General features: G+C 52.1%; 7 protein-coding genes and 1 pseudogene across 7 annotated transcripts, besides 1 other annotated feature; 4 read left to right on the top strand and 4 right to left on the bottom strand.

Moving 5' to 3' along the window:
• Window positions 1–131: 131 nt before the first annotated feature.
• Window positions 132–1,835, bottom strand: LMXM_10_1210 (conserved hypothetical protein; the record flags this gene model as incomplete). Its single annotated transcript, XM_003872911.1, has 1 exon — window positions 132–1,835. The coding sequence occupies one exon, from the start codon at window positions 1,833–1,835 to the stop codon at window positions 132–134; it is 1,704 nt and encodes a 567-aa protein (XP_003872960.1).
• Window positions 1,836–2,930: 1,095 nt separating this feature from the next.
• LMXM_10_1220 (conserved hypothetical protein) lies at window positions 2,931–3,851 on the bottom strand (the record flags this gene model as incomplete). Its single annotated transcript, XM_003872912.1, has 1 exon — window positions 2,931–3,851. One exon carries the CDS (start codon window positions 3,849–3,851, stop codon window positions 2,931–2,933), a length of 921 nt encoding a protein of 306 aa, XP_003872961.1.
• Window positions 3,852–4,513: 662 nt separating this feature from the next.
• On the bottom strand, window positions 4,514–4,960 carry LMXM_10_1225 (annotated as a pseudogene).
• Window positions 4,514–4,960: a sequence feature.
• A 2,407-nt stretch (window positions 4,961–7,367) lies between these two features.
• Window positions 7,368–8,105, bottom strand: LMXM_10_1227 (hypothetical protein; the record flags this gene model as incomplete). The annotated part of the gene is made up of 1 exon (XM_003872913.1): window positions 7,368–8,105. The coding sequence occupies one exon, from the start codon at window positions 8,103–8,105 to the stop codon at window positions 7,368–7,370; it is 738 nt and encodes a 245-aa protein (XP_003872962.1).
• A 1,177-nt stretch (window positions 8,106–9,282) lies between these two features.
• LMXM_10_1228 (hypothetical protein) lies at window positions 9,283–10,026 on the top strand (the record flags this gene model as incomplete). The annotated part of the gene is made up of 1 exon (XM_003872914.1): window positions 9,283–10,026. One exon carries the CDS (start codon window positions 9,283–9,285, stop codon window positions 10,024–10,026), a length of 744 nt encoding a protein of 247 aa, XP_003872963.1.
• A 754-nt stretch (window positions 10,027–10,780) lies between these two features.
• Window positions 10,781–11,767, top strand: LMXM_10_1230 (conserved hypothetical protein; the record flags this gene model as incomplete). Its single annotated transcript, XM_003872915.1, has 1 exon — window positions 10,781–11,767. One exon carries the CDS (start codon window positions 10,781–10,783, stop codon window positions 11,765–11,767), a length of 987 nt encoding a protein of 328 aa, XP_003872964.1.
• Window positions 11,768–13,473: 1,706 nt separating this feature from the next.
• On the top strand, window positions 13,474–14,439 carry LMXM_10_1240 (conserved hypothetical protein; the record flags this gene model as incomplete). Its single annotated transcript, XM_003872916.1, has 1 exon — window positions 13,474–14,439. One exon carries the CDS (start codon window positions 13,474–13,476, stop codon window positions 14,437–14,439), a length of 966 nt encoding a protein of 321 aa, XP_003872965.1.
• Window positions 14,440–16,227: 1,788 nt separating this feature from the next.
• LMXM_10_1250 (conserved hypothetical protein) lies at window positions 16,228–17,184 on the top strand (the record flags this gene model as incomplete). The annotated part of the gene is made up of 1 exon (XM_003872917.1): window positions 16,228–17,184. The coding sequence occupies one exon, from the start codon at window positions 16,228–16,230 to the stop codon at window positions 17,182–17,184; it is 957 nt and encodes a 318-aa protein (XP_003872966.1).
• Between the last annotated feature and the right edge of the window lie 4,182 nt (window positions 17,185–21,366).

A 21,366-nucleotide genomic window follows, 5' to 3' on the forward strand; every position in this document is an offset into this window, starting at 1 on the left:
TTCGGGCACCGCAGCCCCAATGCTGAAGTGGGGAGAGGGCGGAAGTGGCGTGAAGAACACGCAAAAGACCCCGTTTCTTCTTTCCTTTTTGCTGCCTCGCTGCAGGAGTAGCGAGTGGCGCCTCTGCCCCATTATGAGAATTCGACACGCAGGGGATTCCCCTCGCTGCTCTGCTGGGCAGCGGAAACGCGGTATCCACGGGTTGCCACCTCTCGTCCGTATGGGGTGGTGTGCAGGCCAGCAGCAAGTAATGCTTGATACAGTCGCACACGCGGATCCTTCATAATCTGCTCATCGGAGAAGCCCGTGATCGACGGCATCACGGTCTGTGCAAGCGTCGTGTACCGCTCCGTTTGCGCGCTCGAGGAGGTCGCCCTGAGGAAACGCTGCGGGTCGGCCTCCACACCGATCTGTTTATCAACAGAAGCGAAGAAACGCTGAAGCGCATCCTGCTTCTTGGCCCGCAGCTCTAGCAGTTCTTGCTCGCGCTTCTTCTTCTCAGATTGCCGCTGTTCGTCCCGCTGGCGTCGGTACTCGACCCGCTCTTCGTTGCGGCGCATACGCGCTGCTCTCTCCTCCTCCAATGCCTGCGCCTGCAGCTCCGCCAGCTCCCGTTCCTTCTGCCGGAGAGCTGACTGCTGCACTTCGTATGCCTCAAAAAGACGGAGGCGCTCTTGAAACTCGACGGCACGTTTTGCCTGCAGCGCCTTCTCCTTTGCTGCCGCCGCTGCTTGCATTCGTTCCTCGACGCTCTGACGTTGCCGCACCACAGCCTCGTAAGCAGTGCGCTCCTCTGTGAGATGTGCGTGCCGCCGATTTTGCGCTGCTACGCGCTGCCGCGCAGCCTCCGCCTTCTCCTGCCGCTGCTTTTCCGACTGCTGGGCAACAAGAAACGCAGATTCGCATGACGACAAAAGAGAGGTGTTCGTTCGCTGGAAGTCTGACACGGCAGCCTGCGACAGGGCCCGCGCTTTCCGAAGCGCTATAGACTCCTTGATGGCTACGTGAACCTGGGCGGAGGGCATGTCGGGGTACACCGCCGATACCCGCTCTGCCAAGGCAGTCATGCTGGCTGCCGAGATATCAAACTGTCGTGCGTTCTGGCCCATCTTCACGATGAGCCCCACGGTCCGAAGAACGTCCGGCGGCGTTGCTACTGCCGTTGGGACGCTGGCGTCCTCGATACGGGCCAACGTCTCTTCCTCCGCGCTCTTCAACGCTTCCTCAAAGGTAACGCGCAGCTGGTGTGCTGGGTGGTAGGAATAACACAGCGCCGCAAATGTCAGCTGTGCCTGCCGGGCAGCAGCACGGCACTCGACGACGGCGTTTTGCTGATGTTCGAAGCCCGAAGAAGGCGTAGCAAGTGCCTCTATGTTCGCCTCGCACTTTGTGAGCTCCTCCGCAATCCACTTGCGAATGTCAGCCACCCGATCCACCGAAGCTGCACCACTAGAGCTCGTTTGGGGCTGTTGTGCAGTGGACATGTGCCACAGGGCACCAACCTCCGTCAGCTGCTGGGACAGTAAAACCTTTAGCGCCGAAAGCTCCAGCTGGTGGCGCTCACTGTCGGCGTCAGACACTGCGTCACGGAGGCTCTTCTCTATCGCATCCAGCGCCGCTTCGCAGGCTTCCTGCTCGCAATTGAGAGCGTCGCGCTCTTGCATCCACTGGGCAGCGCGGCGACCAGCCTCCGCGTCACTTTTGAGCTGCCGCACCTTTTCCCGCAGAGAACTGGCTGCTTCCTTGTGCTTAGCACTTCTTTTTTTCCATTCCTCCAGCACAGCGGCCTGCGCACTGGCGTCCGAGAACGCGTTGGCGCTGGTGGAGCCACGCATGGGGGACCCTCTTATCCGCGAACGTCGTACGCGCAGGCGGATTCGATAGGGTATAAAAACAGACTAAGGTGCAATGTCGCAAATGGAGAGACAGAGGAGGCAATACGCAGAGGATAAGAGGGAGTTGGGGTAGAGCTTGAATGCGCCACATATTCGTGCGCTTCACCGTTCGGCCCACGTGATTGCCAAAAGTGTAGCGACTCGATAAGAAGGCTACGGCATCACAGAAGAGGTTGACATACAAACCCTCATGGATTGCTCACCAGGCAAGCTCTGAGTTACTATTTTAGAAACAGCTGAAGAAACCCAACCAAAGCGGTGCGGGACCGCATCGCACAAAAGCGAAAAAAAACCAATGAAGCGGATGTGACGTTGAGAGACGAAGAGGAAACAATAAAATGAAAGGAGAATGATACCAAAACATAGGCGCGACGCACTCCAATCCACGCTCCCAACACTTCTTGACTGGCGAGTTCCCTATTTCTGTGGAGGCGTACACCGATCTGGTATCCCTCCACTCGCGCCCGCGATACCTCTCGCGCTGCCACAGCCATCAGTGAGAATCCTGTTTCTTTCAAGTCCTCATCGGGCTACACTATACACGAACAGGTAGACCTACGCATCCCCCCTTTCCGCCACCCAAGGGGGTGGGTGGAGGAAAAGCAAAATGTTTGCAACGACTCAGCTCCTCGGGGTCTGAAACGAGACGAGGAACACAATGGAGGTGAAGGGAAGTGCCTGGTGAAGCATGTCATTCGCACGGCGGAGAGAGCGTTCACTCACTCCTCATCACCATATCGTTTTGCGATCCGCCCTCCTTCTTTCGGTCCTGTCACAATCGTTCAAACCAGAAATAAAAAGATGGGATGAAGAAAAACGAAGGGAGCAAGACAAGACGACAAGCTACAAAAACGAACATAGCGCAAAAAAAAACACTCACCTGTTCAATGGAGGGGAAAAACGGAAGGAAAGTTCGATGATTACAGTAGACATAGGTGTGACAACAATGACACACGCCGACAGGGCCGCCTTACTTGTGGTTATGAGCGAGGGGGGAAGCGCTGGGTATTTCCGCCAACAGAGACCACATGTCAGCTAGTCCAGGGGTGGTTTTTGGGTATGCAGTTGAACCTTCCCGCTGCTGGAGAAGGAGTAGCTGCACCTTCCGGCAAGAATCCCACGGCTTTGATCTGTGACGCCTTGCGGAGCTAGCTTTCGTATTTTTTCTCGCGCCGCAGCGGACGATTCGCAGATGTTGCGGATAGCAAACTCGGCCCATTCTACCATGCCTGGATTCTCCTCGTCAATCTGAGTAGCGGACAGGATGTTGAACAGAAACGTGTCGCGCTTGACAAGCGCCACGTTCACATCGACGTTGTTGTGGGTCAAATTTGCTATGAGGCGCATGCACTCAGTCTTGAAGCCCTCTGGAAAGTAGCAGAGCTCGTGATCGCGTTCCATACTAAACACCTTTTCTAGGTAGTCAAGGGCATTGAAATCTAGCATGTACTTCTGCAAATCTTTTCGGAGGTAGTGGTGAGCAAGCAGAACAGAGGAGAGAACCTCGAGGGAGAGGAGAGAGAGGTGAGAGCCTCGCTCAATCCACGCGAGAGAGCCTGCCGCAAAATCCTCCACACTACTGTTTCGGAGCACCTCAGGGGACGTCATGGACTGAGATGAGGCAAGCTGCGAGGCCGGCGAGTTCGCGTCCCCTTCGCCCTTGCGCCGCCTCCACTCCAGCAGCGTTTGGTCGTACACGGCCCTCGCAGTACCTAAAGTCAAATCGACCATCCGCTGCAGCACGTGCATCAGTTGCGTCATAGGATCGGGCTTTGTCTCGCCACTTTGGTAGGCTGCCTTTTCAGCAGCTTGCTCGTACTGGAACTTGAATGCCATATCACGCAGGCTGTCGAAGCTAGCCAAACAAATGGAAAGAACGTCATCGATCTTTGGCCCAATCTTTGTCAGCTCCTCCTGGTTCACATCAGCAATCCGGCCCTTCGAAGCGACTGCCATTGATGTCTTCACCTTCCGCTTGTCCTCGTGTATTTCGCGTTTAGAAAAGGGAGTAAAAGAGGTGGAAGAAAAACTGGTGGGATCAGTTACAGTGTCACTATTCGCCAACGCATACAGGGCAGGAAAGGTGCACTTTCACTGTGTTTCGGGAAAGTCTCAAAAATGTGTATTAAGGTGTAGTGCAACGCGGTGCAGAGACGCTGCGTGGCAAGAATTGAGAGAGCAACAGCCAAGTAAGGCACGCTCACAAACGAAGATTGGGAATGAGAGGGTAGCGGAGAAAAGTAAAGGGAGACGCCTAGTGCTCTGCAGCACGCAAGTGAGGCATCAGCATCTTTTCCAGTTATGAGCGCAATAAATAGAATCTACCTAGCAGTGTCATGCGCTCACCCGGGTATCCGAAATGCCTTAATCAGAGTCGGAGGATAATTCCTGCAACTCACAAGTATAGGTGGCACGTACATCCATTGCACAAACGGCTTACTCTTCATTTTCTTGCACTTGAAAACGGGATCAAAAAAAAGAAATGTGAGGTTTGTCCGTCGACTGCACGGAAGAAAGCAACGGGTGCCAGTTAGCCATTTTTCTTCTTTTTTACCGTTTAAGCCTAGCTAAGGCACTGAAAGTGAAGCAGTCACTCAGTTCTTCCAACGAGTCAATACTCATCGAAAACGCGAGCCAACACCTCCGGGCTTCTTCAAGGAATCTGGCTGAGAAGTGACCCTACTGCCTGTATTGTTCACCTCCTCTAGCTTCACACCTGAGGGATTTGCCTCTAGGAGGGCACGCCCAGGGCCGTCGATGTAGTATTTGGGGTTAGGGCAAGATGGTACCTCGCAGTATATCGGCGCACAGGCAACCCACTCGCCGGCAGCACGGAATTTGTGCCCGCACGGACACTGCCACTCACGTTCCTCGAAGAGCTTGTTTGTCATCGCCTTTGCTTGATTCCACGCCTCCGCAAAGGTGGGCGGTGCTGCTCCAGAGGAGGTGGCAAGAGCGTTTCCGGGGCGCAAGCCGACGCTTCGGTTCACAATTGTTTTCAGCTTGTCTATAAAGACCATTGTCCTTGCGTGATTCACTACTGAGTGCAAGATCAAGAATTCCATAAAAACAGAGAACGAGACAGAGAGGAGTGAGGGATAGAGATTACATGATCTCCAAGAGAAGCATCACACCTAAAAGTGACGAGAAACCGTGCACAAAACCAGCGCATGCGGCCAAGCTACCACAACTAAGTGCAGAGGAGTACATTTAGACATCACACCATCAAGAATATTTTTTTTTCCTCACTTTTTGCCGTGCACAGCTACTTGCCCTCAATAGCCGGTGACACCTCAGTGAATAACGTCACGATCCACAACTCACTCTGTTGGAAAGCCAAGCAGTCTCCCTAACCTTACCAATACCGGACCACTTCTGACGATGCTAGTGACAATCACCCACGCCGTTGGGCATGTCAGGGCGATGTGTGGCTGCTGATGTCGGCGGTGAGGTGGTGGATGGCGTTGCGTTGGAGCGGCCTGTGACAGCGAACACGCTTGTGCCATCCGTATCATGGGCAAGGTGTCAACGCCACTCGCACGCCTCTCACCCCGCCCTGACACTGCCTGCAGGTGTGGTGGCGCCTGAGCCACCTGGAGGGGTGGCGCATGAGGCGGGTTCCGGCACCATGGGAGTGGCTGTGAGGCGACCCGGCCTGCGAGGCAGGGGCGGGTAGAGTGTGAGGCAGAGGCTGTGCTGCGATGTCTGAGTCGGCACTGCTGTCGCACTGGTCTGCTGCTGCTTGGGCCCACGCAGTGGGGACTCTGTGACGAGGTCGGGTAGAGTGGAGCTGGATTCTCGCGCTATAGCACAATGGGCAGTGAAAAAAAGCAAATATATATCGCTAAATAGTTCGCCGAGATTGTGACAACCAAGGCGAAAAAGCTCGAAATCGAAGAGGTCAAAAATTCATTTTCCAGGTCCGCCACGGTAGCCCTCAGGGAAGAGAAAGGCAAGCAGGTCCTGTGTCTTGCGCCACGCCTCGCGAGAGGTCTGCAGTCCTATTTGGACCATCGATAAATGGCGTGGTGTTGCCTCGCGCTTGTTCTCCGGGCGAAATGACTTGGGGTCTATTGCATAAGGATGGCGGCGCAGAACTGCAGACCTTCGCATTGCTTGAAGTATGATATCCAGCTGCGGTACTCACAGTCTTGAAACGGAGTCGACCTTTGTGGAGATTAACTTCTCTTTCATGAAAAAAAAGCGCATTGAAAAGAAATCCGAGGAGAGGAACTGATTTTCTTTTCCATATCGCAGAGGTTCCACAGACCTGCGGGGCTTCAAGAATAGTAACCGTGGCAGATAAATGTGTTGCGTACTTTTCGTTATCTCCCAAACGACCTACTCAGAGCCACTCACCACCTGATGGGCAGAAACGTATGAGTGCGGAGACCTGTGCAAGCCACATGCAGCTTTTGCCAGAATGGCAAAGAAATGGTGGGGTATCTTTTAGGAATGAAACCGAGAATTAGCGCGCACTGCATTCTGGTCGCGTATACCAATGTAACTTTCCTGACCTGAAAAGAAGGTGCTGTAGCTTGTTTCTCACGCAAAGCGGCACAAAAAACAGAGGACGAAAGCCTAGAAGTGCTCTGAAAACAGGAGGCAATGACCTGAAATCATCTCAATGCCTTTGAAGGAACTGGGCCAGCGAAGCTGACCCAAAGTCCATTGAACGGTGCCCGTCGAGCACCTTTCTGCCATTTGACATCCACTTGACGTAGCAGAGCATCGGCACATAAAAAACTTCAAAACTTGACCGCAGCCATGATGACTGCGGCTCACGAGCGTCAAGAACATCAATAATGAACGTGCGCTTCGTCTTCAGAGCGTTCAGAGTGTTATAAACCTTTAGGCTGTTGACGTCCAGCGAGTCGTAAAAAAGCAGATAGTGGCTCGAGTTCCCATCAGTAACGGCGTTCATGATATCCTGTGTGGTTGTACATGGTCGAAGCACTACGTCTGCATTTGCAATCAGACTGACTAGAAAGAATGTAAAGAAAAGCGTGAGGACTAGAGTAAGTCGCATTTTCCTTGTGCTGATTAGGTATAATCTGTTTGGTGTATGCTTACGAGAAAGTACAGAAAGAGACAACAGCGAGACAGAGAAGAGTGGTACTCGAATGGATGTAAAAAAAAAACACCAGAGATCCAGCCATCTCGTAAGCAGGTAATCCCAGTGATACCTGCAACTCCCGTTCTAACCTCGATAGACGGAAACAGAAAAACTCGTCATGAAGAAAATACAGAGAGTCATAGAGCCTAACACACTATATCTTTGCCATCCAAAAAGGGGCTTTTTTCTTTTTCTGCTGAAAGCTCTTGGTGATGACGCAAAAGCGTATACGCCCCATGGCGCAACGCTCTTCTATGGAGTGGGCGCACATAATTGCCTTTATCAAGGTTGCCCCATCTCCAAAGCAACGAGAAAGGGGCCATGAAATAGTAGACAGGGATATTCGGCCAGAGTGCCTATAATCTCTTCAGCGCTTCAGCTTTACTGCGGAGAAGACGAAGCAAGTCTGTCGCTTCCGATTTCGAGCATCCATCTGTTTCGTGAGAGGAAAACGCACACACAGGCATTTCCGCTCTAGTAACGATTTCCTTGCCGCCACGCACGTCCAAGAGCTGCGAGTACGCCTCGTTAAGGCGTATCTCAATGAGATCGTCAGTTGCGTCGTACGCTAAGACACAAAAGTCATCCAACGGAACCGGTACTACAGGAAGTGTGTGCAGCTGTACTTCAACGTCGAAAGGCTTGAGAAGACCGCCGCCCAGCCACGAGAAGCGACGCGAAAGGTCGGTCGACGAAACACGCAGCTTTGACTCTATGGAACCTTCTTTGACTGTGTAAAAAATGGCGTCTCGAATGTTGCCGTTCATTTGCAGGTGAAGGACAAGATTTGAACCGTTTGCAAAGCAGATGCCAGCATTTTGCGAATCCACCCTGTATGCGAACAACGCGATCGAGTTTGAATCCGAGTCTCGTAGGACGTTGTCTTGGCTACTAAATAAAAGTGAGGCTACGAGACCGCTAAACGGTGTGTAGCCGGCGGCATTGCCGCATTCGAGGCAGTAGTCGGTCCCAGTAGCTTCTTCATGATAAAATGGAGCCTCGAGAAAGTCTTGATGACAGTGGTCACACGTGTAGCCGTCTTTGTAATCCGGCTCAAGTTCGAGTGGAAACCATCTATAGTGCCGGAGAACCATCTAGAAAATGCGCCTGTAAACGTATACCATGCGCTGCATAGCTTTTGAGCTATCTGTTTTTTTGTGCTCGCTCCGGAGAGGAAGTTTGAGGGGAGGTATGAAAGCAAATAACCCCAAAACGCAGGATGAAGTAATAGGAACAAATGAACACAACGAGGGGACACATGCACAGTTTCCATATTTTGCCATCTGCTGCGAAGTGCGGCCACAGGGCAGCCTTCCTTTTCCCACAGAACACAAAGGCAGTTTGTATACCACGTGGTCAAACTTCAACGGGTGTCGCGTATTTCTTGCTTTGTGCATTGGAGACAGAGGTATGCAGCGCAAACAAGGAAATCGATACAGCAGGATAAACAAGCCCAGATGGAGTTCTACAGATCGTGCGCATTGTCGCAAATGTGAAACGGATGTTCCGAAAAATGAAATAAAGAAACCCACGCAGGTGTGTGATCTATATTTTCACAGATCCGCTGCAGCGCTTCGCGGGCTTCACATGCTGTAGAACGCTGCTTTTCGAAAGCACCCCCCTCCCCCGTCTCTCCCCTTTCTCATTTGAGGCAAGGGGGCATCAATCCTACACTCGAAGCATTCCTAGCTCAGTCGGTAGAGCGCACGGCTCTTAACCGTGTGGTCGTGGGTTCGATCCCCACGGAGTGCGCTTTTCAGCCCGAACGCCGCCGAGTTAACGAAAACTTTGCGCAGTCCGGGAATCGAACCCGGGCCTCCCGCGTGGCAGGCGAGAATTCTACCACTAGACCAACTGCGCGTGATCTTTCACCCACTCAATGTTTTAGGCGGAGATAATGCCTCTCGCATGAAAAACTCCTCCCGTTGGATTCGAACCAACGACCTGTAGGTTAACAGCCTAACGCGCTGCCGACTGCGCCAGGGAGGATTCACTGTGGAGCTGAGTGAACGGGCATCATGAGAGAAGGACTCACCAAAAGATGCCCGTGGCGCCAGCAGGGTGTTGAGAGCAACATCTTGCCGTCGGAAAGCGGCATGATGAATTGGTCGGGGGCTCATGTCTTCGCAGCTCCAGCAGCGAAAGACTGAACGTGGAATTCCACAACTGTTCCTCTCTCTCGAATGACACCTCAACCTCATCTGCTATCGTGCCTTTTTCACCTCTCTCCCTTGCAGTAAATTTGGTTTATTGTCCAGATCTGGGGCAAGAATGGAGTCTTCTCTCACAGCAGGTAGGGGGATGCATGCGAATGCTTGCCGCCTCTGTGCCTCCCCCTCAGTGACGCTCTTCCACACAGACAAGTTTCGGGAGTACTATCGCTGCCATCAGTGCAGTCTTGTGTTTGTGCCCGATCGCTTCATACTGTCAAGCGCGGAGGAAAAGGCCGTGTATGACTTGCATGAGAACATCCCTGGTGACACAGCCTACGAGAAATTTCTCTCCCGCGCAGCGCAGCCGCTCGCCGATTACCTTTCGGCCAACATTGATTCTCGAACGCTACGTCAGCCCCAGGGCCTCGACTTCGGATGTGGACCTGCACAAGTTCTCGCTCAAATGCTCTCCGCCGCTCCTTACAACTTTTCCATGGATACCTTCGATTTGTATTACTTTCCAGAGACGAGTCACTGCCTTGAACGCGAAGAGCACTACGACTTTATCACAGCCACGGAGGTCGTGGAGCATTTGCGGGACCCGCTTTCAGTGTTTCGCACACTCTGGCGCTGCATCCGCCCTGATGGCGGGGCTTTAGTAATTATGACAAAGCGCGTGCACGGTACCATCGAGCGCTTTCGCAACTGGCACTACACCCGTGACCCCACACATATTACATTCTTCCACACGGCATCATTCCAGTGGCTCGCAGATTCGCTTCCGTCCAACGGCGAAACGTGTGAAACGCGCTTTGTTGGCGCTGATGTGACGCTTCTCATAAAAAACAAACCAGATTTCTGAATGTCCTCAATGTGCAATCATCTGGCCCCTAGTGTTAACAGTTGGTGAGCCTATTGAAATATAGAAGAAGAGCCGAGTATTTCGGCGAAAAAAAGGAGCTCTGCTGTCTAGTACCCGGGCTGCATTCAAGCTACTATGGTGAAAAAAGGACGCCCTGCTGCCCTTCAGCAGCCTTGCCGCTGCGAATCTAGCTGTTTGCACACCCAGGTAGAACTTTTGCTGAAAGGTTTTCATTTTCAGCCTTCGCTGAGCGTTTGACTCCTTCGAGCTCTGTTCCTTTCTCTCTTCTATCTTTGGCTTTATTGTTCTGTTCCTCTGCATACAACTCACCCACACACCTCCACTCAATTCAAAATACTCCCGCATGCATGAAAGCCTTACATCATAAAACAGTCCATAAAAAAGGACCTTTCTCTTTTTTATCAATTTGTTGCTCTGTCCGTGGTGACACATTTTCTTCCTACTCTCACACCGCGTCTTTTATTGTAAACATTTGCTTTAGTTTCTTTCTGTGTATCTGCTGGACGTGTACCTCAAGGCGCAAAAATCGATTTCCATCTGCTGAATTCTTCAAAACGATAACTGTCTGACACCTTTTTTTTGATTGTCTATCAGCTCCACTTTGCTGTAACATATTAGTTCGTTTTGCACCCTTTCACACGCACTCATCACCAGTTTTCTCGTTTTTTCCCTCCCGTGCCAGATCTGTAGTATATCTTTTGTCTGCTTTTGCTGACGAATAGCAGACAGAGAAATGGGTTCTAACGGGTCACATACTGAACCCCAAGTGCGAGAGGAGTGCACCATGGTGGCGAAGCGAAAGGAATTCGAACGGACAAAGGTGATTCAGGAGGCCGTCTTTCTTACCTTCAAAGGGCTGGACACGCACGACGTGTACAATTGCTGTGTTCCCTTTACGATCAATGGCACCTACCACATCTTCGGACGCGTCGAGCGACGCAGCGAGTGGGTTAATTCTCACGTCCGCCTCTTCTGCAAGACCGGACATGACGAGTACACCCTTGTGGAGCACGCGATGCAATATCAGCTGGAAGACCCGTTTCTTGTGAAGATCAACGGCGAGGCGCTTTTCGGTGGCGTGCGTGTCACAAAGGACCACGGAAAGGTGTCCGGCTACGTCTGCGATTTCTATCGCGGCAAAATAGATGACCTACACTATTTTACCTCGGGCCCGAAGAACATGAAGGATATCCGTCTCATCGGGCTGGCAGACGGGAAAATTGGTGTTTTTTCCCACCACAAGACCAGCAACACATGCGTCACCGGCTTTATCATTATTGATTCACTCGATGATCTTTGCTCGCAGGTAATCGACTCTGCAAAACCGATCGATCACACGCTCTTTGGTGACGCGTGGGGTGGTGTGAACCAGCCGTACCTCCTATCAACAGGTAAAATTGGCTGCATTTCTCACCATGGCTATCTTGATACGGATGCAAACGGCGAGGTTATCAACGTGTACTGTATCACGTCCTTCGTTTATAAGCCGTCAACCAATACGTGCTACGACTACAAGATTCTTGGCACCAAAAACTGCTTTCCAGAGTACCCGGCGAAGGCTCCGAAACTGATAGACTGCGTTTTCGTCTCTGGTATCGTGATGCGGGAGGACGGCAAGTGCGACCTGTACAGTGGTGTTGGCGACACCCAGGAGGGTCGAATGATGATCAACTACCCATTTGAGGGACATGGCACCATTGTCGACAATGTCAACTTTTGATGGCGCATCCGCCATACGTCCAAAGATGACAGCGAGTCAAGAGGAAAAAGAGGTAAACATAGTAACCCCATTACTTTCACCGCAACAATTGTTGAAAATAATTGCACATGCTCTTTCTCTGGATTTTCCTTACTCTCCTACTTCCAGTTCTACTATATTCATCCCTATCAAGGTTTCCGCTTCTCTAGCGACTCTCTCCGTCTATATCTCTCAACTCACCTTTTTGTTCCTGTTGATTCATAGCTCGCTTTTCGATGCGCGCCACTACTGAGCACCATGACCCGCTTTGAAGTTCTGCCACGCTTAACGGTCTGACCGAAGTGAGCGTTTTGTCTTTTTCTTTTCCGTAACCCAAACCATGCTTGGTAGCAGGTGCACCTCAGCGTGTTGTCAGCGTTCAGCACCCTCACTCTGCGTGGGGGAGCCAGGCGTCCTCTTAACCCCTTTCGATGTCAAGCCACCCCTGGTTGTGCCAGTGACAATCACCCACGCCGTTGGGCATGTCAGGGCGATGTGTGGCTGCTGATGTCGGCGGTGAGGTGGTGGATGGCGTTGCGTTGGAGCGGCCTGTGACAGCGAACACGCTTGTGCCATCCGTATCATGGGCAAGGTGTCAACGCCACTCGCACGCCTCTCACCCCGCCCTGACACTGCCTGCAGGTGTGGTGGCGCCTGAGCCACCTGGAGGGGTGGCGCATGAGGCGGGTCCCGGCACCATGGGAGCGGCTGTGAGGCGACCCGGCCTGCGAGGCAGGGGCGGGTAGAGTGTGAGGCAGAGGCTGTGCTGCGATGCCTGAGTCGGCACTGCTGTCGCACTGGTCTGCTGCTGCTTGGCCCTACGCGGTGGGGACTCTGTGATGGGCGGAGGGTAGAGTGGAGTCCGCTTCTCGCGCTATAGCAGAATGTACACATTGAGAAAAGAATACAAATCAGCCCTTTTCACTTATTGATTCTGTATGGTTTGGTGCTCAAGCCAGGAAGTAGTGCAAGTGTGATTTTTTTTTTGCAGAAGGCCTTTGCTCTGTGCAGTCAATACTGGCCTGTGTTGCTATTTCATACAAGGCATGCAACTCAGTTTCTCCCTGCACTTTTTATTTGTTGGACTGCGTGAAATGCCAAGCGAGATTTTCTGTTTTTTTGTGTATGCGTCACTGGTTTTATCGTTTCGCGTGAGTGTATCCCTCCACGCCTTTTCTTTCCGTGAAGCACATGCCTGTGATTCGCCAACGAGAAACTAAAAACGAAATACTGCAATATACTGCTGCAACTGTGGCTCTATTTGTTGCGATCTGAAGCGAATCAGGAACCACCTCCGAATTACCGAACACAGCATCGTTCGCTTTATTAGTAGCGTGAAGCTCTTGTCCAAGGATGAAAAAGGGACGGGGCGGCGCCTCTCCTTTGATGGCTAGCTGGTTGTTCTCTATGCATTTTCCGAAGTTTCAGCGGATGGTGATTAAGCTGGTTTCTCTCCATTTCGAGAATTTTCTCTCCTTGATTTCTCCCCGTTTCTACAATGTTTTCTACTTTGTTTCAAAATGCGTTTTTTATTTTTTCGTATTTTTTTTTTCTTACAACGATATCCCTTATTGAGGGGGACGTGTGCAACACCATCAAAAGAAAAAAAAATATATATCAAGAAACCAAAACACATACAAAACACATACACATACATACACAAGCGACGACAACCACGAGTTGGCGGCATGGGGCTTCTCAACACAAAGCCGTGCTCACTGATTCCCGCCAAGGAGGCGTTTGAGCGCGAAAAGAAGATCTATGGCAAAGCGATCTTGTCGTTCGATGGAGTCAATGGGTACGACGTGTACAACTGCTCTATCCCCTTCACCTACGATGGCAAAACATACATCTTTGGCCGTGTGGAGAAGAAGGATGAGTGGGTTCACTCAAACAGCATACTGTTCGAAAAAGTAGGTGAGAACCGATACCGGCGGCACCCAGCATCCATCACGTACAACTTGGAAGATCCGTTTGTAGTGAAGATTCACGGTGAAATGGTCTTTGGCGGCACCCATGTCACGAAGAACGGCGGCAAGGTGTCCGATTACCGGTGCGAATTCTACCACGGGACACCCTTCAATCTCAAGTACTTCTCTTCTGGTCCTTCAAAAATGAAAGACATTCGTCTCGTTGAGCTGGCTGACGGCAAGATCGGCATCTTCACACATTTTCGCACAGAGGGTTCATGCCTGACCGGCTTTACTACTATCGATAAGGTAGAGGACCTTACCGTGGAGGTGATCAACTCAGCAAAATTGATCAACCACCGCCCATTTGGAGACGCCTGGGGAGGCCCGAGCCAGGTGTACTTGCTCTCATCCGGCTTACTGGGATGCATATCTCATCACGGTTACCTCCTCGATCAGAAGGATGGGATTCAGCTCCGCATTTACGCTTGCACATCCTTTGTGTTCGACCCTGCAACCTACGAGGTGTACAACTTCAAAATCATCGGAACCAAAGGGTGCTTCCCACCGTGCGAACCAAAACTACCGCACTTGGCCGATTGCGCCTTCGTGTCTGGTATCGAAATGCGCAATGATGGCAAGTGCAACCTGTACAGCGGCATTGGGGACGTTGCCGAGGGGTACATAGTTATCGACTACCCTTTTGAAGGATACGGCAAGATCGTAAGCGATGTCGCCTTCTGAGACGCTTTGAGAGTCGTTGCTATCACCTGCGGCAGCGACAACCACAGCTACAACATGCTTTTTCTTTTTACAAAGCTTTCGACAGGACCGAAAGAAGGAGGGCGGATCGCAAAACGATATGGTGATGAGGAGTGAGTGAACGCTCTCTCCGCCGTGCGAATGACATGCTTCACCAGGCACTTCCCTTCACCTCCATTGTGTTCCTCGTCTCGTTTCAGACCCCGAGGAGCTGAGTCGTTGCAAACATTTTGCTTTTCCTCCACCCACCCCCTTGGGTGGCGGAAAGGGGGGATGCGTAGGTCTACCTGTTCGTGTATAGTGTAGCCCGATGAGGACTTGAAAGAAACAGGATTCTCACTGATGGCTGTGGCAGCGCGAGAGGTATCGCGGGCGCGAGTGGAGGGATACCAGATCGGTGTACGCCTCCACAGAAATAGGGAACTCGCCAGTCAAGAAGTGTTGGGAGCGTGGATTGGAGTGCGTCGCGCCTATGTTTTGGTATCATTCTCCTTTCATTCTTCTCAAGGGCATGCACGTAAGAGAAAGTGCACGCACCTATTTCCACGAAAAGCTGACACGGGGAGGAATACAAGGTGAAGGGAAGGTGGGAAGGAAACAGCGTTTTTTCCCTTCTCGAACCAGCTGCGTGGACAGCTTCCAATGAACCCGTTGTGAAGAAGGCTGCGGCGTTTTCAGTCATTTTGCGAAACACTCTGCTCTGCTTTCTGCCTCATTCGCTGGGACGCGTTTCTTCCAATCGCTCTTGTTCTCTTCCCTGTTTCCCTTTCACGCACAGAAGATGCACTAGCCCGGTTTTTTTTCTTTTTTTTTGCTCGTTTCTTCTTCAGTTTCGCTCTTTTCCTTTGCTCCCCAGTCGTGCCATTTCTCTTGTTCATGCTTCATCTCTTTCTCACGCTAGCGAGCTGAATGCTTCCCTTTCTTCCCTTCATTTGTGTTTGTTTTTCTTATATTTCTTTCCCTTTTTTTTCAATACGGGTTTCCGAAACAGCAGTGCGTGGAGAAGCCCCCCGGACAGCTGCGACTGGAGGAAAGCAAATACACTGGTGCTACTATTTGTAGATGCCTTTTTTTCACGCACCCGCTTACCTGCGGACGGCCTAGCCTGCTGATTCGTCTCCTCGCAAAACCACCAAGGATGCAGGAAGAAGCGGAAAAAAAATTCTCGTGCCTCAAACACCCGAGAGATATTGGTTATGCGTCACGGAACCGTGTTTATTTCATTTGCACTCCCGCGTGCAGCCAAGTTGTATCTCCGGCAGAAAGTCGGGTACGCCTCAGTTGAATGAGTCTGTTGGAGATAGAGGAGTCAGCTCGACCTCCCCGACTAGGACGTTTTGTATGCCATCAAGTTTTTCTCTCATTTTCGGATGTTGCCCTTTTCTCTGTCGTGCCGTCATTTAAGGCATTCACTTCGCCTCTTTTCTGCTGACCTTGCTTGGTCGCTTGTTTCAGCTCTCCGTCAATAGCAGAAGACTTTTCAAGGTCGTTTGCAAGTGTACGGAAACTCACACGAGCAAAACACAGGAGTCTCTTAGCAGATTCCAGACGTGGAGTCGAGGAGGCCCTTGAGAAAACCACCGGCAACTCTTTTTTTCGTTTGCGTCTCGTTCACTTCCTAAGCAGCTCCTTCCTCAAGACCTAAAGGAGTGATCGGCGGTGAAGAAGCGATCGGAACACACACACACAATCATAACACTCGCCTGCATCCTCCTTATCACCCGCACCGAATTTCCTTATTCCTCTCCCCTTTTAGGCCCACAAAAAAAGATGAGCACATTCGAGAAGGTCAAGGAGGAGAAGTTGGAGTTCGAGAAGAACTGCGACCAGCACATTTACGAGAAGGCTCTCCTCACCTTCAAGGGTGTGGATGGGATGGATGTGTACAATTGCTCTGCACCCTTCAAGTACGGGGGCCGAACGCACATCTTTGGTCGTGTGGAGAAGCGGTCTGAGTGGGCCAACTCGTATGTACGGCTATTTGTGGAGACGGACAAGGATGAATTCTCTCTGGTGCCTGGCAACATGGTGTGGCAGCTTGAGGATCCGTTCGTCTCAAATGTCAATAATGAGATGTTCCTCGGTGGGACACATATCCGGAAAACGAACAGCCGCGTCTTCACCTACTACTGCGACTTCTTTCGCGGCAATGCGGGGAACCTGAGCTACTTCACGACGGGACCCGACAACATGAAGGATATTCGCCTCGTCGAGCTGGCCAACAACAAGATTGGCGTCTTTTCGCGACCAAAGACGGCAGCGCACGCCTTTATTGGCTTCACGGTGATCAACAACATGATGGAGCTGACACCCACAGTTATCGAGGAGGCCCCGCCTCTCAATGTCATTCACACCGGCGCCTGGGGCGGTGTGAATCAGGCGTACCTGCTGAGCTCCGATAAAGTGGGTTGCATCAGTCATTACAGTTACATCGACAAAGACGAGGACGGCAATGAGATCACAGTGTACACCAACTACGCCTTCGTCCTGAACCCATACCTTCGTGAGGTTGAGGACGCGAGAATTATCGGGACCAAGGGTTGCTACCCAAAGTGTTCCCCGAAGGTTGACAAACTTCTCGACTGCGCTTTCAGTTCTGGCATCGTCATGCGCGAGGACGGCCGGTGTGACTTGTACAGCGGGTTAGGAGACGCGTACGAAGGCCGCATCACCATTGACTACCCGTTTGAGGGTCATGGATCTCTCATCGACAACCTGCACTTCTAGGCAGCAGTGTGTGTATGTGTGTATGTGTATCTGCTTTTTTATGCGTAGTTTCTTTCCGCAGCATAGCCTTCTCTCTACTTTTCTGTGTTACCCCTTCCCCATCATCCTCCACTATTGAGTATTGGTGCAAACTCGAAAGGTAGGCTCTTCTTGTCTTTCTTTTCTTTTTCGTTCCGTCTCTTCGCCATGATGATGTGGGGACACCTCTCAGTGTGTGGTGTCAGCGTTCAGCACCCTCACTCTGCGTGGGGGAGCCAGGCGTCCTCTTAACCCCTTTCGATGTCAAGCCACCCCTGGTTGTGCCAGTGACAATCACCCACGCCGTTGGGCATGTCAGGGCGATGTGTGGCTGCTGATGTCGGCGGTGAGGTGGTGGATGGCGTTGCGTTGGAGCGGCCTGTGACAGCGAACACGCTTGTGCCATCCGTATCATGGGCAAGGTGTCAACGCCACTCGCACGCCTCTCACCCCGCCCTGACACTGCCTGCAGGTGTGGTGGCGCCTGAGCCACCTGGAGGGATGGCGCATGAGGCGGGTCCCGGCACCATGGGAGCGGCTGTGAGGCGACCCGGCCTGCGAGGCAGGGGCGGGTAGAGTGTGAGGCAGAGGCTGTGCTGCGATGCCTGAGTCGGCACTGCTGTCGCACTGGTCTGCTGCTGCTTGGCCCCACGCGGTGGGGACTCTGTGATGGGCGGCGGGGGTGGTGGTGGTAGAGTGGAGTCCGCTTCTCGCGCTATAGCAGAATGGAGACTTAAAAAAAGCTGCTTGTGTGTTGGGTGAAGGGCTGGTTGCTGTTTGGTGCCTCATCCAGCCTTCCCCTTTTCTTGGTGCGTTTTGCTTCCGCGCGTCTCCGTGACTGTTCTCTCCCCCAGCTACCACAGGTGCAACATGAAATGCGAATAGAAAAATGGTGAAATGGGCAGAAACAAAATCAAAAAAAAGGGCAGTCTCGTCAGTAGCACGGAAGGAGGCGTCCATCTGAAAGGGAAAGAGGAGCAGTGCTTTGTTTGCTTTCCTTTTTGTTGTGGTTTGCTGTCTCTCTCACTTCCTCACAGTGATTCATTTCGACACATGCACACACATGAGCGTCACTGCTCGTCTCCTCCCGCACACCTACAAGCACCGACACTCGTATGTCTATGTCTGTGCCTACATTCATGCATGTGCGCGTGCGTGGGTAGAGGCAGCAATGATATGCTACACACAGACAAGTGCAGAAGGAAGAGACATGTGGGAATGAGACAACAATGAAGAGAGACTGAGAGGATAGCCAGTTGTTGCTTCTTTTTCATGTCAACCCGCTCGCCTTTGTTTTGCTTGCCATTTGACAGCACGAGACCTTCATCAATGACACCACACTAGTGAAGATGTTAGCGAGGCGCCGACGCCTATGCGTGTGCGTCTACGTGTGTGCGTGCGTGCATCACAATGAGAAGACTACACAAGAGAAGCATGCACAACATCAGCTTTTGTCCGTCGCCAAACCGGTTCTATTTTTCATGTATTTCATTCATGCTTGCCGTGGATACTGGAGCCGTTGTTGCTTCTCCTCATGCTTCTTTTCTCTCGCTGTTTCGGTACCGACGTGTTGTTGATTCATTACTCCATACTCCACCCCAGCGATTGTGCCAGATGGACTACCGAGTTCTTTTTTTATATACAACCTGCGGTATAGACATCAGGGCATGCTCGTGCTTGAACACACACACGCCGGAGGAGGGACTTGTGCGTTTGTACACGCGCGTGTTTGTGTGTGCTGCAGACAGAGAGTGAGCAAGAGAGACGGCGTGTGCGCTGGAAGAAAGGCAGAACAGAGAAGTAAAAACGAAAAAGGAGAGAGGAAGTGGAGGGGAAGGAAAACAGTTATCAGCATTACGAGACGACGGAATTTGAGAGAAAAAGAAGGTTGCCGTCTGCTGAATATGGCAGAGGCAGGGAGAAAGCAGACGGTGGATGTACAGCTGCAGTGACTTTTTGACGAAAGAAAGTACATACAGATCCCTTCAGTTTCGAACTACTGTGCGACTGTGCTTCGTCTCTAAATACCTTTCTTTCGCTCGATCCTAATCTTCCGCTTCTTCTTCACTGCGTATAGTGTAAGGTGTGTGTGTACACGCGTGCTTGCTTGTGCTTGCGTTGTGCCGAAAAGGGCGAGAGAGGAGGGAGAATGAAGGTTTTCCCTGTTTTCTTTCGCCTCTCTTTTCCTTTCGTTCTGTTTCGCTTCTCCTTTCGCCACCGCCACTGCCACTGCCACCGCCTGCCTCTTTTCCATTTAGCGATGCACTGCCTTGATGAACAGCCGTTGATTGTTTTCTCCTTTTTATTCTCCTTCGGTTGCTCAACGTCGCTGATGACAGGGGACACCTCAGCGTGTTGTCAGGGTTGAGTACCCCCACTCTGCGTGGGGGAAAGCCAGGCGTCCTCTTAGCCCCTATACCTGCCAATACCGGGCCGCTTCTGACGATGCCAGTGACAATCACCCACGCCGTTGGGCATGTCAGGGCGATGTGTGGCTGCTGATGTCGGCGGTGAGGTGGTGGATGGCGTTGCGTTGGAGCGGCCTGTGACAGCGAACACGCTTGTGCCATCCGTATCATGGGCAAGGTGTCAACGCCACTCGCACGCCTCTCACCCCGCCCTGACACTGCCTGCAGGTGTGGTGGCGCCTGAGCCACCTGGAGGGGTGGCGCATGAGGCGGGTCCCGGCACCATGGGAGCGGCTGTGAGGCGACCCGGCCTGCGAGGCAGGGGCGGGTAGAGTGTGAGGCAGAGGCTGTGCTGCGATGCCTGAGTCGGCACTGCTGTCGCACTGGTCTGCTGCTGCTTGGCCCCACGCGGTGGGGACTCTGTGATGGGCGGCGGGGGGTGTAGAGTGGAGGTCCAATCATGTGCTATAGCAGAATGGGCAAGCCGAAAGAAAAATGTGCTTCTCTTGTTTTTCTCCCTCATCTCCGATTGATATGTTGCAAGCAACTTTGTGGGCACCTTTTTTTGTTGCCGACATAGCAGGACGTGTTTTGTTGCTTCTTTGGTGCGCCTGTACCTTTGCCAGAGCCACTTCACCCACGCTCACCCACTCAGCTATGCAGAATTGTAGAGACTCAGATCGATACTTTTTTAGCCAACATGCCCACAAGAAAGAGAAGGCCGGCGCGAATGCGTGTGAGGGAAGACACACCACTGCGCCTCCTCTTCCTCTGTCTGCTTGCCTGTCTTCTTCAACCGATGGAGAATCATCGCTTCCTCTTGTCCAAAAAGACAGGGAGTAAGAAGAGAGCAGAAAAAGGAATGCCGAGCGTGGACAGTAACACGGAGTCTGTGTGAGTCACTGCAGCAGCTGCGTTGGAGGCTATCTTTCGACTCTCTCCGTTGGTGTCGGTTGTTTTTCCCCTCCTTTTCTCTCCGTGTTGACGACCAACAACCCCAACTCTCCCCCAAAATTGTTACTCGCAACGTTAGTGGTTTCCGTTGCTTGCGGGCGCGTAGTGTAACACACCGTATCTCTCTCTCCACATCAGGAACGCAAAAAAGAAGTTGAGGATCAAGGAGGCAACGACAAGTATAAACAAAGTAGTTTCATCTTCCTCACCTCTCATTGCATGCGTCGCGCAGTAGCGGACTCAGGGGGAGAGGGGGCAGTAGCCTCGGTGTATCCGTCGGTATCGTCGAGGAAGGTTAGTCGTGCGATATGTGGTGTGGATGCTGAACTGGCCTTTTCATTTTGCGTTTCCCTCTGCAGCGTTACAATTTGCTGCACTTTGCCTCTCGCACCTCCTCGCAATCGCAGCCGCCGCGGGCTGATGCCCATGTGTGTGTGTGCCTCTCTAAATCTGGCTTGCTCGTTTGCTTTCCACTTCCCAGCGGCCATGGATCTTTCGATGGTCATACCGCCAGTGTGCCCCCTTCCTTTCCCATGTGCGTGTCGCCTTTGGTGCGAAGGTGCGTAGCTCCTCGATTCTCGTTTCCTTCTTCAACCCTCTCTTCCTTTTTCCGTTGCCCACGCTCTCTCTCTCACGATGTGGGCGTGCCTTTTCTATGTGGCCTGTGATATTGTGCGGACATTTTTCGTCGCTGACGTGCCTGCCACCTTTTTTTTTGCGTGTCGTTCCACCCTCTCGTGCTGTATTTTCTCCTCCTCCATCCTCTCACACTCTATACACATGTGTCCTTCTGCTTCCCTCA

Source organism: Leishmania mexicana, chromosome 10 (genome assembly GCF_000234665.1).
Source record: "Leishmania mexicana MHOM/GT/2001/U1103 complete genome, chromosome 10".
Classification (NCBI taxonomy): Eukaryota; Euglenozoa; class Kinetoplastea; order Trypanosomatida; family Trypanosomatidae; genus Leishmania; species Leishmania mexicana.